This window comes from Oryzias latipes, chromosome 19, assembly GCF_002234675.1.
Source record: "Oryzias latipes chromosome 19, ASM223467v1".
Taxonomy (NCBI): Eukaryota; Metazoa; Chordata; class Actinopteri; order Beloniformes; family Adrianichthyidae; genus Oryzias; species Oryzias latipes.
Window position 1 is genome coordinate 2,566,492 of NC_019877.2, and position 13,136 is coordinate 2,579,627.

Genomic DNA, 13,136 nt, shown 5'->3' on the forward strand with positions numbered 1-13,136 from the left:
TGGGCTGAAATTGAGCTGGAGTTTGCACAGCTGTTGTGTTAACAATCACACAAATGCCTCTGTTTAATCAGTCACAAATTAGCCTCATACAGAGAGTTAAAAAAAAAGTATTTGTTAGCTTCGTTCCACCCAAAAAGCTGGGTTTGGTCTGTAATGTCACCCTGGTTGTCAATAACAGAGGTCAAAGGTTTCCTGTAGACCTTAACCAGTTTTTCATGTGATATATTTACCGTTTTGGTCCGTTCTTCCACGCAGATCTTCTCAAAAGCTTTTTAGAGAGCCAGTAAGGTTCTTCCTTCTGTTTTTACTTTACTAAAACTGAAATAAAAGTTGAAACTCCTTCAATTCTGTGTTTATTTTCATGTTTTACCACATATTTTGCTTTTAAATTAAACTCCAATTAATGTTGTGCTATATTTTTAATAAATATGGTTTCTTCAACAAAGTATTCGTTCAATCAAAGTTTGAGAAAACTCTACCTTATGCTCTTCTGAGATTGAACGGATTTTACAGACCACTTCGATGAAAATAGTGTTTATGGAGTTTATAGCATGTTCTTTCTGATGATTGAGGACATTGATCAAGAAAATTAGACTCGAAGTTGCATTTCTGAGTATTTCTTTAGTCAAATATCTATCAATCAGAAGCAGATGAAAAGGATTGTATTGGTGACGTAGAAAATATGTTGGGCCTTCTGCTCCGCTCCATTCTGATGCATCGATAAATAGACCCATGTGGATCTTCTTTTCCCTCATCTGAGCTGGAATCTGGATCAACGCTGTACGACTGGATGGCTCCAATATTGCTCGCCATTTTTGTTGCACCTGCGATGTTAGCTTGCTGTTGTGAGGGACTGTAAGCTAGTGGGAGAGGGTGTAAACACAGGGCTGATTGGAAATGAATGTAGGCTTACTCCACACCAACTATCCATGCTCTGGGGAAACTCGGTTATTGAAAACTTTTTTGGCTAAAAATCACAATTAAAAGACTACTGGGAACAAATCAAAAGATGATCGGAGTCTTCAAACTTATCTCTGTCCTTCTTAGAAAAGAGAAATGTATACCTACTGCCAGTTTGCTGTCTGCTTTCAAAGTGTCAGTTGTAAAAATGGTAACTTCTCGCAAACAAAGGTGTTTTCCAGTCTGTTTCTGGGTCTCAGATTACCAGACTGTGGGATTCTCCTAACCCAGAAAAAGAGATGATCTAAACTTTGATGAAAGCCTGTGCTGAGGCGGCGAGTTCTCAGTCCATTAGCGGCCTTGTCCACTTCCATTTCGTCAGCCTCCTCTGTCATTGACTGCTCTTTCCTTTCGTGCATCAGCTCTCCAGGCAACAAGTCACTGAACTAATGTGGATGTTAGATTGAAAATAAGGTTTTAATCCTGCTCTCAGATGGAGAAGCAAACTGCTTTCTTTTTCTCGCTTCACACTAGAGTGACTCGACTTGTGCATTCATTTATTTCACAAAAGATAAAAGGAACATTGTTTATGAAGGAAGTACCACTGCCGTAAGAGTTGCTGTTGTGTTATTAGGGCTGATAGCAGTGACAATTTTTTTCCTCTTGAAAAGTGTGAGAACATCTCAAGAAACAAAGTGAATCCATCCTTTCCCAATGCCAGCAGCAGCAGCAGCAGCAGCAGCAGCAGCAGCAGCAGCAGCAGCATGCTTCCTCTCGGTTAGCAAATGGAAAGTCCTGACTCCAGCAAGTCTGAGCCTGAATAAGAGCACAAATGATGGGAACACAGCGTGTCCTCAAGGACGTGTTGGAAGATGGTTTCCGAGAATCCGTTAATTAGGCCAACCTAATATTCATGAGTGGACTTTGGATGTCAGGAGAACCATTGAAGCTGAGCTTCCAGCGTCGTACAGACAGCTTAAGTTGAGTCGTGGCGTCTCCTTTCAAGTTGCTGCCATCAATTCCAGATTTTGCTTCTGAGGTGAAACGTGGTCTTTTAAATGAAACGGTAAGCTGCAGTTTTTATAAACATGCATACATGAAAGTGAATTCATGTCTGCAGGACATAAGCCTCACCTTTCTTAGTTCATTTACTGGGACTTGTGTTTCTGACTAAAAGGGAAAGAGCTCCTCTCAGACCGATTTGGGGAGTAATTTGAACTCTTGTGCTTTTGGACTCATACATTTTAAACATGGTGGCCAAATTGAAAACCCGTCCATTATCTGAGCAAACTGATAAGAGCTGAAGGCTTCTGATGTTGGACAGATTTTACTGTTACAATTGAGTCCTCTGAACCAAGAGGTGTGCATTTGTATAAACCCCTGTAGTATTTGGGGCTAAACTTTATTTGTACTAATTATGTTTGTCTTAATGACGCAAAATCTAAAAATGAAACTCTCATTTTCTTGATTAAGACTGCACTTTTCCACATATAAAATTGTAATCTTTGGTGAAACATTCGTGATATACACAATTCATTAATGTTGCTTGCTTTGGTCATTCGTGGATGTGCGCAGATTTCCGTTGAGGGTTTTGGTCGCTGGGTCTGTACATGAATTTAGTTTTTAACTGATAGTTTTATGCGTATTTCATGTAGTCTATGCGTAGATGTTATGTAAGTCTTACGCAATTCTGTGATTCTTGCGAGACGCTTATGCAAATTTGTGGCCTTCCACAACCATTCCATGTGTCCACGTATGTCCAACTGACTTTTCACGCTTGTACCATTGATGTAAAACTTTTATATCGTGTATACAGCCCACATATAATGATAAAAATTACATAATTGACGCAAGAATCACTAATGAATTGCATATAAACAGCGCATAAGTCACTCACGGTTCATGTTCTACGTTGGTTTACGTGTTCTTTGCCTGGTTTATTTGTACTTCTCAGTAGTTTTAGTGTGGATCATTGTTGAGTACAGTACAGACCAAATGTTTGGACACACCTTATCATTCAGATGAATGGGAACTTCAAACTTTTAGTCTGTACTGTATATCTGTGTAAATTTCACGTAAAGACCACAACTTTTCTCACTTTTACCACATCTATTCACATATGACCAAATATGCATCAAATATATGTAGTAGCTGTTTGACACAGCCTTTAGGTGGAGCGTAGGTTACCTTGAGGCTATTATTGACACCTCAAGGGACATAATGGAAAATGGAAGGTACCATTGTCGTGCGTATCATAAGTGTATCCTGAAGTATTAGTAAGGCTAACGCAAGTTGAACGCACACATGACATATGAGTGATGTTGTCGTACAGCTCCCTTACGCCACACTCTGGTCATTAGCAAGGTGCCAGTACTGGCCCACGCAAATGCCACATGCAGGGAAGATGCACGGGCTATGGAAAAAAAAAAAGTGCATGAATATTTTTGGCTCTACGGTCTTACCGTCCAGTCTAATGACCTTTATATTTTGTGCGGGCCGCTTACATGTCCGGTGCAGGTTTGCCCATTTTTCCCCTGCAGACAACCCGTATTCACCTGTGAGGGCAGTCATGACTAAGGCTTTTGCAGGCATGTGTTCACTAATAGAGTCTTGGTCGGGTCTTGTTTTAGTTTCTTTGTTGGTTTGGTCCTAGCTACAGTATCCCTACCCTTTGTGACCCGACATGCCATTAAAAGAGAAACTGTTGTGTTATTCAAAGATTCAAAAATGTTAAGCAAAATACAGGCATCTATAGATTTCTGATTTGTATTAAACTAATACCACCATGAACACATCCGATCGCGTCCGATCTTGTCCGATCTCGGCTGCTAAGCAGGGTCGGGCCTGGTTAGTACTTGGACGGAGGACCGCCTCGGAATACCAGGAGCTGTACAAACCTCTGTTGCCTTGCTGCTGTATTCCTCCATAGAAAAAAAGCGTCACTAGTAAACCACGAGGAAGAATCTGGAGTCTGAGTCCCTGAGGCGGTTTGTCGCTGCTTGCAGCTTCACTCTGGCAACTCCTGTGACGGCGCCGATGCCAAACTGCAGCAGCCTTGCTGTTCCTTCTGATCCATCCACAAGGTGGAGAGGGGGGACCCGCTACGTGGACAATAGCCTGTCCCCCTTAGTACATCGCCCTGGCAGTATCCGACCACTCTCGCAACCTACGAGAACAAGGATACGTCATCCATGTTCAAGAACTATAACTGGCAAAGGCAAAAAATCTGTAAGTTAAAACTAGTGAAATATAAATAGCTTTTTTGGATGTGACAGTTTCTTTGAATAGAACTGTGGGCTGGATCAGAGTGGCCCTTGGCCCACATTTGTACCAGACTTTGGACATGCCTGATCTAAAAGTGTATTTTTAACTGCAGAATCACAGAAACATTAATAACTGAGTGGTTTGGAAAACATGACAGAGTCACATACCTGTAAGAATTAGCACTTTTGACTCCGCACCTGATCAGCTGTGAAACTCTTTATAGCTTTTTCTAACAACTAAACTAATAAAAAGCAGATTTTCAGTGGGAAGATGAGATTCGATAATTGTTTAATTAAGGGGTTAAAATCTCTTTCACAGTCTTTCCTGGAAGGAATCACAGTGTTGCACCCATTTTGTACACATGGAAAGTGACAGGAACAGTTGTGTGAAGAAGTGAGTTCCAACCCCCCCACCCCCACAACTCTGAAGGGAAACTCAAGGGAAGCTGCAAATCCAGTATTTGATGATGGAAAGGTGTTGGGGATTTTAGACCCTCAAAGCTCTGCTGCTGGAACGCTGTACAGTTCTCAGCTATTTTTAAAGCCTGCTATTTTTTTACGTGTCGCTGTGACTTTCTTCATTCTGAGCTCTTCAGAGTAAATACAGCTCGACTGAGCATTTCAGCAGGAATCAACTCGAGTGCAAGTCTTAAGAAAAGCGGGCACCGATGCTCATTCAACTTCATGTGACCCCCTGCCGAAGGGGAGCATTTCCGACGTTCAGACCATATACAGTTTGTGCCTTGGGTTGATTTCCTCCTCTTTGTTTGAAATGATTTAGAACAACTCAGAAGGTCTGTGTGCATGAAGGCGGTGAAATCCACGAGGAACACCCTGAGCTGTTCCTTTTAGAGACCAGGCAGCTTCTCCTTCTGGATCAGTCTGGCGTTGAGTTTCAACAATCCAATTATGGATTTAAATCAATGCACAATCCGTTTATCAAGTCATTTTAGGCTTTAAAAAAAAATCTGTTAGTTTTAATGTGAAAACTCATCATTTCTTTCATCAAAGTTCTACTTTTGTTAAAGGCTTTATATGATGGAAAATCTACTATTTTTTTTTAGCTTTTAAGTGTGTTCTAACGTTCTTTCCTCATGGAGTTCGGAGTGACCGGCTAAAACCCTTTCATTTTATCTAAACAACGTGCACATCCATCTTTGCAAACGTTCTGATATTTTTTGTTTTTGTGGGCGAAATGCAGAGACGCTGCTGAGCCCAACGCTGGGTTGATCTCATGATATGGGCGGTACCCAGACGGAACAAAAGGCGGAGCCTCAGAGATCGAGCTGCCTTTTTATTGGGTAGGGAAATGAACTGAGAAAATTATTCATATTTCATAAAAAGATAATTCTTTAGTGTGCCACTGCTAATATGTTATCATATATATGCATATGGTTTACTCTAAAAGGCTTAAGAAAAGCCCTTTACGTTTAAACCACCATGTAAAATCGAGGGGTGTAACAAATAATCAACTAAACGAATCGATCGATCTCTATTTCTACATCTACCAGATCGATCCGTCTGAGGTTGTTAATCAGATCAACCTATAACATTATAAAAGTGCTGCAAAATGAAATGAATTGAGTATGTTGGATGTAGGAAAATACCATTTGGATTGAAAAATGGGAGGTTTATTTTTACTGTAACGTAAAAACGACCAAGTGCATCAGCGGACAGCACACGTGTGATGCAGCAAAAGGTGATCAGTCCATCATTCCAGTCCAATGACACGTGACCATTCAGTGAGCCAGAATGTTCTGAGATTTTTCCCTTTGGATTCTTTGGATGTGGAAAAAAAAAACTAAAATGTGAATGGATTTGACATTGACTCTTGTTTGTACACGTATTTAATTTAAACGTGATTATCTTGAAAGAAATCCAAGGAATCTGGAAAAGGTTTCTCTCTAAATCACACTGGACGAAGTTTTGGATAAAGATGATCTGCATCGTTCAAAATGAACCAAAATCGACTATGAATCGTATCGTCAGTCTCAAATTATGATATGAATCGAAATGCTGTTGAACAGCCCCTAACAAATTCTGTTTTTCTCTACCAATCCAAACAAGAAACAAAAATAAATATTTAACCAAACTGTGTGGAATTAAAAATCACATTGCCTTTCACCTGCATGGAGGTAAACCTGCTTCCATTTGGCAGATTTCTTTAGTCATGTTCAGTTTTTTTTATGGTTTTGAAAACTTTTTTTAAACAATTTTCCTTTAAACACTTTAAAAGTAAATCCTCCCCTCCCGTCTGTTTTTATCGCCTGTTTTGCACTTTGTGAAAAGGACCCGTCTTTTCCTTCTTCTCTTTCCTTTAATAGGCTCATGGTTCCCCCTCTCTCCATTCCCTCCATCTTTCACGAGTATGAATAAAGCAGCTAATGGTGCATGGAAATGGTGGCGGTACTGTCTCATCTGTACTCCGTCTCTTATGTGTTGCAGTTTGTAAGTAAAAATAGACTTTCAGGGGATAAGAGAAACACTTTCTTTCAGTGTCATTCTTGTTTTTTGTATGGATGTAATGACCAGTATGTAGAACGCAACAAAAGGCCGTTCTTTTCTGATGTTCTGTTCCATTTCTCCATGAAAAACATGGAGACAGTTGGTGAATATGTTACCAGAGTGCTGGCTTTGTTTGTTCCTCAAAGGCGTCGATGCCAAAGTGCCGCTTTGCTGTTGTCCCCGCGATGCTGAATGTGTTTACTTGGATCGGATAGGCTTTCTGCTGATTATCATAGAAATGAGAATGTTGATGTTTGTTTGCCCTCAGGTATACATCCGCATCCTGGATAACGAGTGGAACGTGTACCGGCGCTACACAGAGTTCAGGGAGCTCCACAACCAGCTCAGAGCACAGTTTCCACAAGTGGACACCTTCAACTTCCCACCCAAGAAAGCCTTAGGGAACAAGGTGAGTTTGCAAATGTCTGTTTTATGATGTTCCACAAGGGTTCTACAAACCCTCTACGCTCTCATTTGGACCAGATCTGGTCAGACCTGAAGCTGGCTTAAAGCCTTGGTCACATGCCCGTGTATGGCTGCTGCAGGTTTTTGGCTTGTCCCGACTCCTGGCAGGTTGTAGATGGGTGCGGCTTCACCTAAGGGCCGGTTGGTCACAAAGCCATTGGAACAAAATCGCCCCAATCGATGTGACACCTGCTGATGACATCGTCCACGACTGGAATTTTACACACAAAGCGCAATCGCGTCATTTAACCAGACTTTTTTTAGGGTACGCGATGACGTCACAAATTATGTCCAGAAAAATTTCTTTTTAACACTGATGATGATGAAAATGTAGGAAATACCTAACTTCACACAGAGAGACGGGGAGAGCGGACAACTGGATAGAAAATATCTTGCAGCTCTATAGTATGCAATTTGCCCCGTTTTTTATTTGATTTTTTCCCATCTTTATGACAGCCTCTGTTTAGCGGAGGAACTCACCACCTTGTCGTCTGCCTCAGCACGTACCTGCGGGTTCGCAGACTCGGTGTATGATCAAGATGTCCTTCATATTAAAAATAAACGCTGGAGGTATCGCGTCCCTTGAAAAGTATAAAAAACACCACTCAGAAGTTCATCGCAGTTATCGCGGACAGTTGCAAGCAAAACCTGCCAAACGTTAGTATGAACTAGTGATTACGTGGATACGAATGATGCATTGGCTGCTGTGAAGGATAAAGCGGGCTGTGAGGGGAGTGCAGGTGGGTTCTCCTAACGCTTGTGACCACTTCTCTACTACTGACCGCACACAAATGCCTCATGCACGACGTGTGCAGATGATGCATTAGTGACGATAGGATGGCCACACAAACTACAGTCTAATTTCCTGCTTTCTACCAGTCAGGCTGCATCACAAAGAACTGCACACGTATGTAGACGGCACTATCAGGATTTAGGGGGCATTAAAGAATTTTGTCTCGCCTACTTCACCCTTACTTATTTACGCGTTGCATAAGTGTTTGCTACAACCCACAATATGCTTGTAGAAAAAAATATGCATGAACATTTTCTCTCTAGGGACTCACGGAGCGGTCTGCGACCTTAATATTTTACTCCTGTTTGCCCCCTACAGTTTGCCCAGTTTTTTCCCCCTACAGACAGATAATATCCACCCATAAGGGCGATAGGGACTATCTAGTTGAGGCCAACATGGCTTCAGCAGAAATTAATCTGGCTTTTGATGGGTGTTTATGACTTAAGGTTAACATGAAAAGCTGTTTTTTATTTGAAGAAAAAATGTAGAAAATAATTCCTTTCCGTATAATGTGCCGCTCAGTTTTTATCAAAGCCCCCATTTAAAAGTAACAATGCACAAAAACTCTGATTTGAAATTTATGGACAACGTTTCTTTAAGCTGAAGTATGAAACCGAATCTCATTAAAAACCTTGTATCTTTTAGTTTTTCCTGTTTATTTTTGGACCTTTGTGTTTCTTCCTCCAAAACACATAACTTTGATTCAAATTGAAATGCAAAAGGCTTGAATCAGAAATATTCTATCTGCTTCTAAAAAAAAGCCCCGAGCCATATTCATCCATGCATCTTCAGTGACTTCTAGACAGATGATCAAAATGTATACTGGAATGTATATGCAGCCTCAAAAGCAGACAGTTCATTTGTAAAAAACATAAAGAAGTAGCTCAGCCCTCCTGCCCTGCAGCCGGTCTGTCCAGGATGAATATAATGACATGAAATGGCGAATTTATGACTCCAGGTTATATTTATAGCCACAATTCAAGACAAATAGAGTTTTTATGAAATCCAATCTTTCATCCTGTACTTGATGGTGAGGGAAAAAGACACTTGTTACAATCCAGTTAAAAGTTTCCAAGGTTTTCTGTTTCTTAATTAAAATATGCTGGAGGTGATGAAACAGTATGATTTACCCTGTCCTGAAACGGTCACAGTCATCACATGGTTACTATGGTTACAGACTGTTTTCAGCCAAATCATGACTTTACAAGGAAGATGCAGCGATTGATTGAACTTCATGGGAACAAATAACGTATCCTTCATCTGCTCTTTCATCCTGTTATGAAACAAAATCCTGGAAAACTGAAGGAATAGACCATCATGTCTTTTTTTCCTCCTCAGACCATTAAATTAAAACAATAGCATCTTTAGGAGATGGAAGGCGGAAGTAAGACTTGGTGACTTGTGCTATGTCTTCTATCCAAGCTGCTATCGCTGCTCATGGACTTATTTGCTGAAAAACCTCTTCATCGCCCCCCTCATCCTCCTCTTTTTCCTTCTGCTCGTCCTCCCTCCCACCTTTGGGACATAATTTGGCTCCGACCCAATTCTGAGACGTGAAGAGGCCACAGATAAAGCCGGTTTGACTTCACACCTTGAAAGTTACTCGGCTTTCACGGTTGGAAGCTGGACTGAAGGCTGCACTGCAGTTTGTGAGAGGAGAGGAAGTGTGCTGGTGTGTTTTTGGTTTTCTAGAAGTGGACATCAAAGGTAGCTATCCCAAAGCTTATCACACCACAGGCTTTAATGCTTTTAGTTGTCTCCAAAAGTCCCACAGGATTTCCAGAAAGAGTGGCTTTGACTTTTCCTCCAAAATGGCTCAAGAAATTAGCTTTTTGTATTTTTATTAAGGCAAGCTGTGCGTTTCTGAGGTCAAAATATTGTATAATGTAATCATTTAAAATATTGGACTCTTAAAGAGGAGTCAGCAATTTAAACTCAAAACACAATTCAGCAAAATGTAATGTTATATGGTCCTAACATGTCATATTCTTTAGAAAACAGGTGTGGTGCAAGTTAAGAGCCCTGTGGAACACCATAAACAAGCTTTTTGGGGTCAATTTCTTCACCTTAACTTATTTTTTTTTTTTTAACTTTGTACATTAATGATCATCACAGCAAACATACCAGAACCAGAGAAAAAAGGTTCTTTTGGACTCAAAGTGATGTCACAAAGGGTAAAGGAAGTGGGAGCGGTGAGAAACGATCTGTTCCAGCAAATCTGCACAGGGGTTCACGTCTGCTCACAGTCACATGTTCAGCAGTTTGCTTTACAGCACAGCTGATAAATAATGAAAGCCGTCTGTCCCAGATGATTCTGTTTTCCTTTGTCCTACTTCTGTTTGTTGTTCTGCTCTCGATTTTCTTACATTTCCGTGGATTCCCTTTACTTCTGATTTAGGCTTTCTGTTTTACACTTTGTAAAAATCCCCTCTGGTTCGGTCATCGTGTCCTTCCAATCTAGACTCGAAATATTCCAGGCTTTATTGCAGTTTCACCTTTTTTGTTTTTTTTGACCAACGCCTGCTCACCGACAGCAACAATTTGAGGATCAGTTACCAAAAACCAGACCTGAATGTGCTGTGAAAATAAAGATTTTCAAAATAAAACACAGATATGAAGGTTAGGAAGGAACTTTCTGTGTTTGCTTCATTTTAGTTTCATAAACTAAACAACGTAATTATCTGTTGAGGCAATCATTTGTTGTATACGAAACAAGTTCAGTGTCTACTGCTTTTTTAAATGGTTAAATCATTAAACAAATGACTTTAGCTAGGAGAGAAATGCAATCTTAAAATCACAGGGTTCTCACTATATCATGGTTCATCTTATAACCACGATATATGCATAAATCTTTATGACAGTGCATTGTGTTCTGCATTCTGATTGGCTGTTGACCTTGACAGTTAACCCCCCCCCGCAGTATCTTCTGCACCTTATCGCCATAAATCTTCAATCACGATCAGATCTTTTTCATTCCTTAATCCTGGACTTATTTTCCTATGAAGGTTCTGAACTTTGAGAGTTTAAACAAGAGAAAAAAGGTCAAAAAAAGTATTTTTATTTATTTTTTCTCACTAGTTCACTATATATTTATTTGACATAAATCAGGGCAGCTTTTTTCTCTCTCTAAATCATCACACATAAAACCTTTTTGAATTTCAAAATTGTTTTGTGTGTTTAATGCTTTAAATTCCATCTTTGGTTAAAATATGATCAACAATTCACCCACTCAATCTTAATGGAAGTGCGTTTCTCTTTGTGCAGTTGTGTTGAGCGTTTCTCTTTGTGTAGTTTGTGACTCCAATGAAAGTGCTTCTCTGCAGTCCTAGCTGTGTGTGTTGTGTTTAGCTGTGTGTTTAGGTGTGTGTTAGTGCTCAACAGCCCCGCCGTGCCGAGTTTCCCTGTTATTTCAGTCCAGTTTTGACGGTTTTGGTTCTGTAGGAGTGTTTTTAGCAGCCAAGACATCATCTTTTCAGAACAGGAATGGAATAAATAGTTTTTTCCCCCCAGTTAGTACACCTTGGTTTGCAGGTAATACCGTCTCCTTGTCTGCTTTCAGCTGAACTGAGTGAGAGTTGGTTGATCTGTTCATTGAGGACCCAAAGTTTTCTCCTTCAGGAGTTCTGTGGATTTTTCTGGACTCCTCTTCTGCTGTATTGTGCTAAAATTAGATGTTTTCTGTGAAATATGCTGCTGAGAAGGAAATGAAATCTCACCATCTGTCTTGTTTGAAATTAAAGTATTTCGTAAAAAGAGAGGACACTTCACAATTTTCTATCAAGCAGGCTTTATTTCTTCATTCTTTCATTTCATCATGTCATCCTAATGAGCTGTTCACACTTCATGCTTCTGTTTTTTTGTACTTTCATGTCTTCATATGGCAAGAACTTTAACAGGGAGAAAGAAATATTAGACCAGTGGTTCTCAAACTTTCTTCAGTGATGTACCCCTTTAGAAATAAGGAAGAAAAAAGAGGTACAGTGCTTTAAAGTCAGATTTATTCAAGCAAAACAACAGTGAACCTGACAAAAACATTCATATGGCAAACATTGCATGTACAAACAAAAAAGAAAAACAGAAGACGTCAACCACCAGAAGGCAGAAAACCAGTCAAAACTCAAATGTGTAAAATTCTGCTAATAATAAATAAAATAAAAAATATACATGAATAACAAAAATCTGTTCACAGAAATAAATCTAAAACTTAATTATAAATAATATTTAGTTTACAAAATAAATGAACTTCATAAATAAAGATTTGCTCACAAATAATAATTAACGTTAACTCTTTTAGGATAAAAAAAAGAAGATTTCATGTGAATCACTTTGCATTGAACATTTGACTTGAATTGAACCGCACGTAACAGGCAGTGATTTATGAACAGGACAAAAAATGTCAATGAGAAATATGAGCTTGCACCTCACTGAGGATCTTTGTCATTCTTGGTGGCAAGGAGGCAACTGCAGTGATCAAGCTCTTCTCCAGGCACAGTCTGTTTCTTTGCTTTGTTTTGATCAGCATCATTGCTGAGAAGGAGGCCTCACATAAATATGTGGATGCAAACGGTAGCAGCGGCTCCAAAGCTTTCTGTCCCAGCTCAGGGTGCTCCTGCCCCACACACAGCCAAAACGGTGTGAGAGTGGTGAAGGGTTTTTTGGCTTTAGCAATAAGCAAAGACACCGCGTAAGAAGCCTCCAGGGCTTTGGCTGATGCAGTGGAGACTTTTCACATTGTGGCTTGGGATGACTTAAAATCAGAAAGTTTTCTCCTGAAGAACTCTGGTGCCTTACCAACGTGACATCCATGTTTTGTGGTGAGATGCCGCTGGGGGTGTGCCGGCTTCATGCTAGCGTTGGCTAACTTCTCCCGCAAAAAAAACACAGTGCCTGGGGTGGGTCAGAGCTTGTGGACGTAAATCCCATTAAAACATATTCTTCCATGTACTTTCTGGACTTCATCGCCTCTTGTTTTGTTTTCTTTTTCACTTATCCATCTGTACTTTCAGCAGCATGGCTGCTGCGCTTTAACCACGTCTCCATAGTTACAGTGTTATGGTAACGACAGGTCGTTGATGAGTGCGCGACGTCAGTGGGTCAAACTAACTTGGTGTGGGGGGAACAGTTTTATTTCAAAGGATATTGAAACTAAATACTGAATATAAAGTTCAGTGCATGAACACATATTTACATTTTATCGAACTTTTTACAAA

At 40.1% G+C, this 13,136-nt stretch overlaps 1 protein-coding gene across 1 annotated transcript in view; it reads left to right on the top strand.

The window, feature by feature from the left end:
• snx29 (sorting nexin 29) overlaps positions 1 to 13,136 on the top strand; it is a 154,340-nt gene that overhangs the window by 116,570 nt on the left and 24,634 nt on the right. The window contains exon 19 of the mRNA XM_023949208.1: positions 6,937 to 7,077. Coding sequence (XP_023804976.1) covers positions 6,937 to 7,077 — 141 coding nt within the window. The remainder of the gene's footprint in view (positions 1 to 6,936; positions 7,078 to 13,136) is intronic.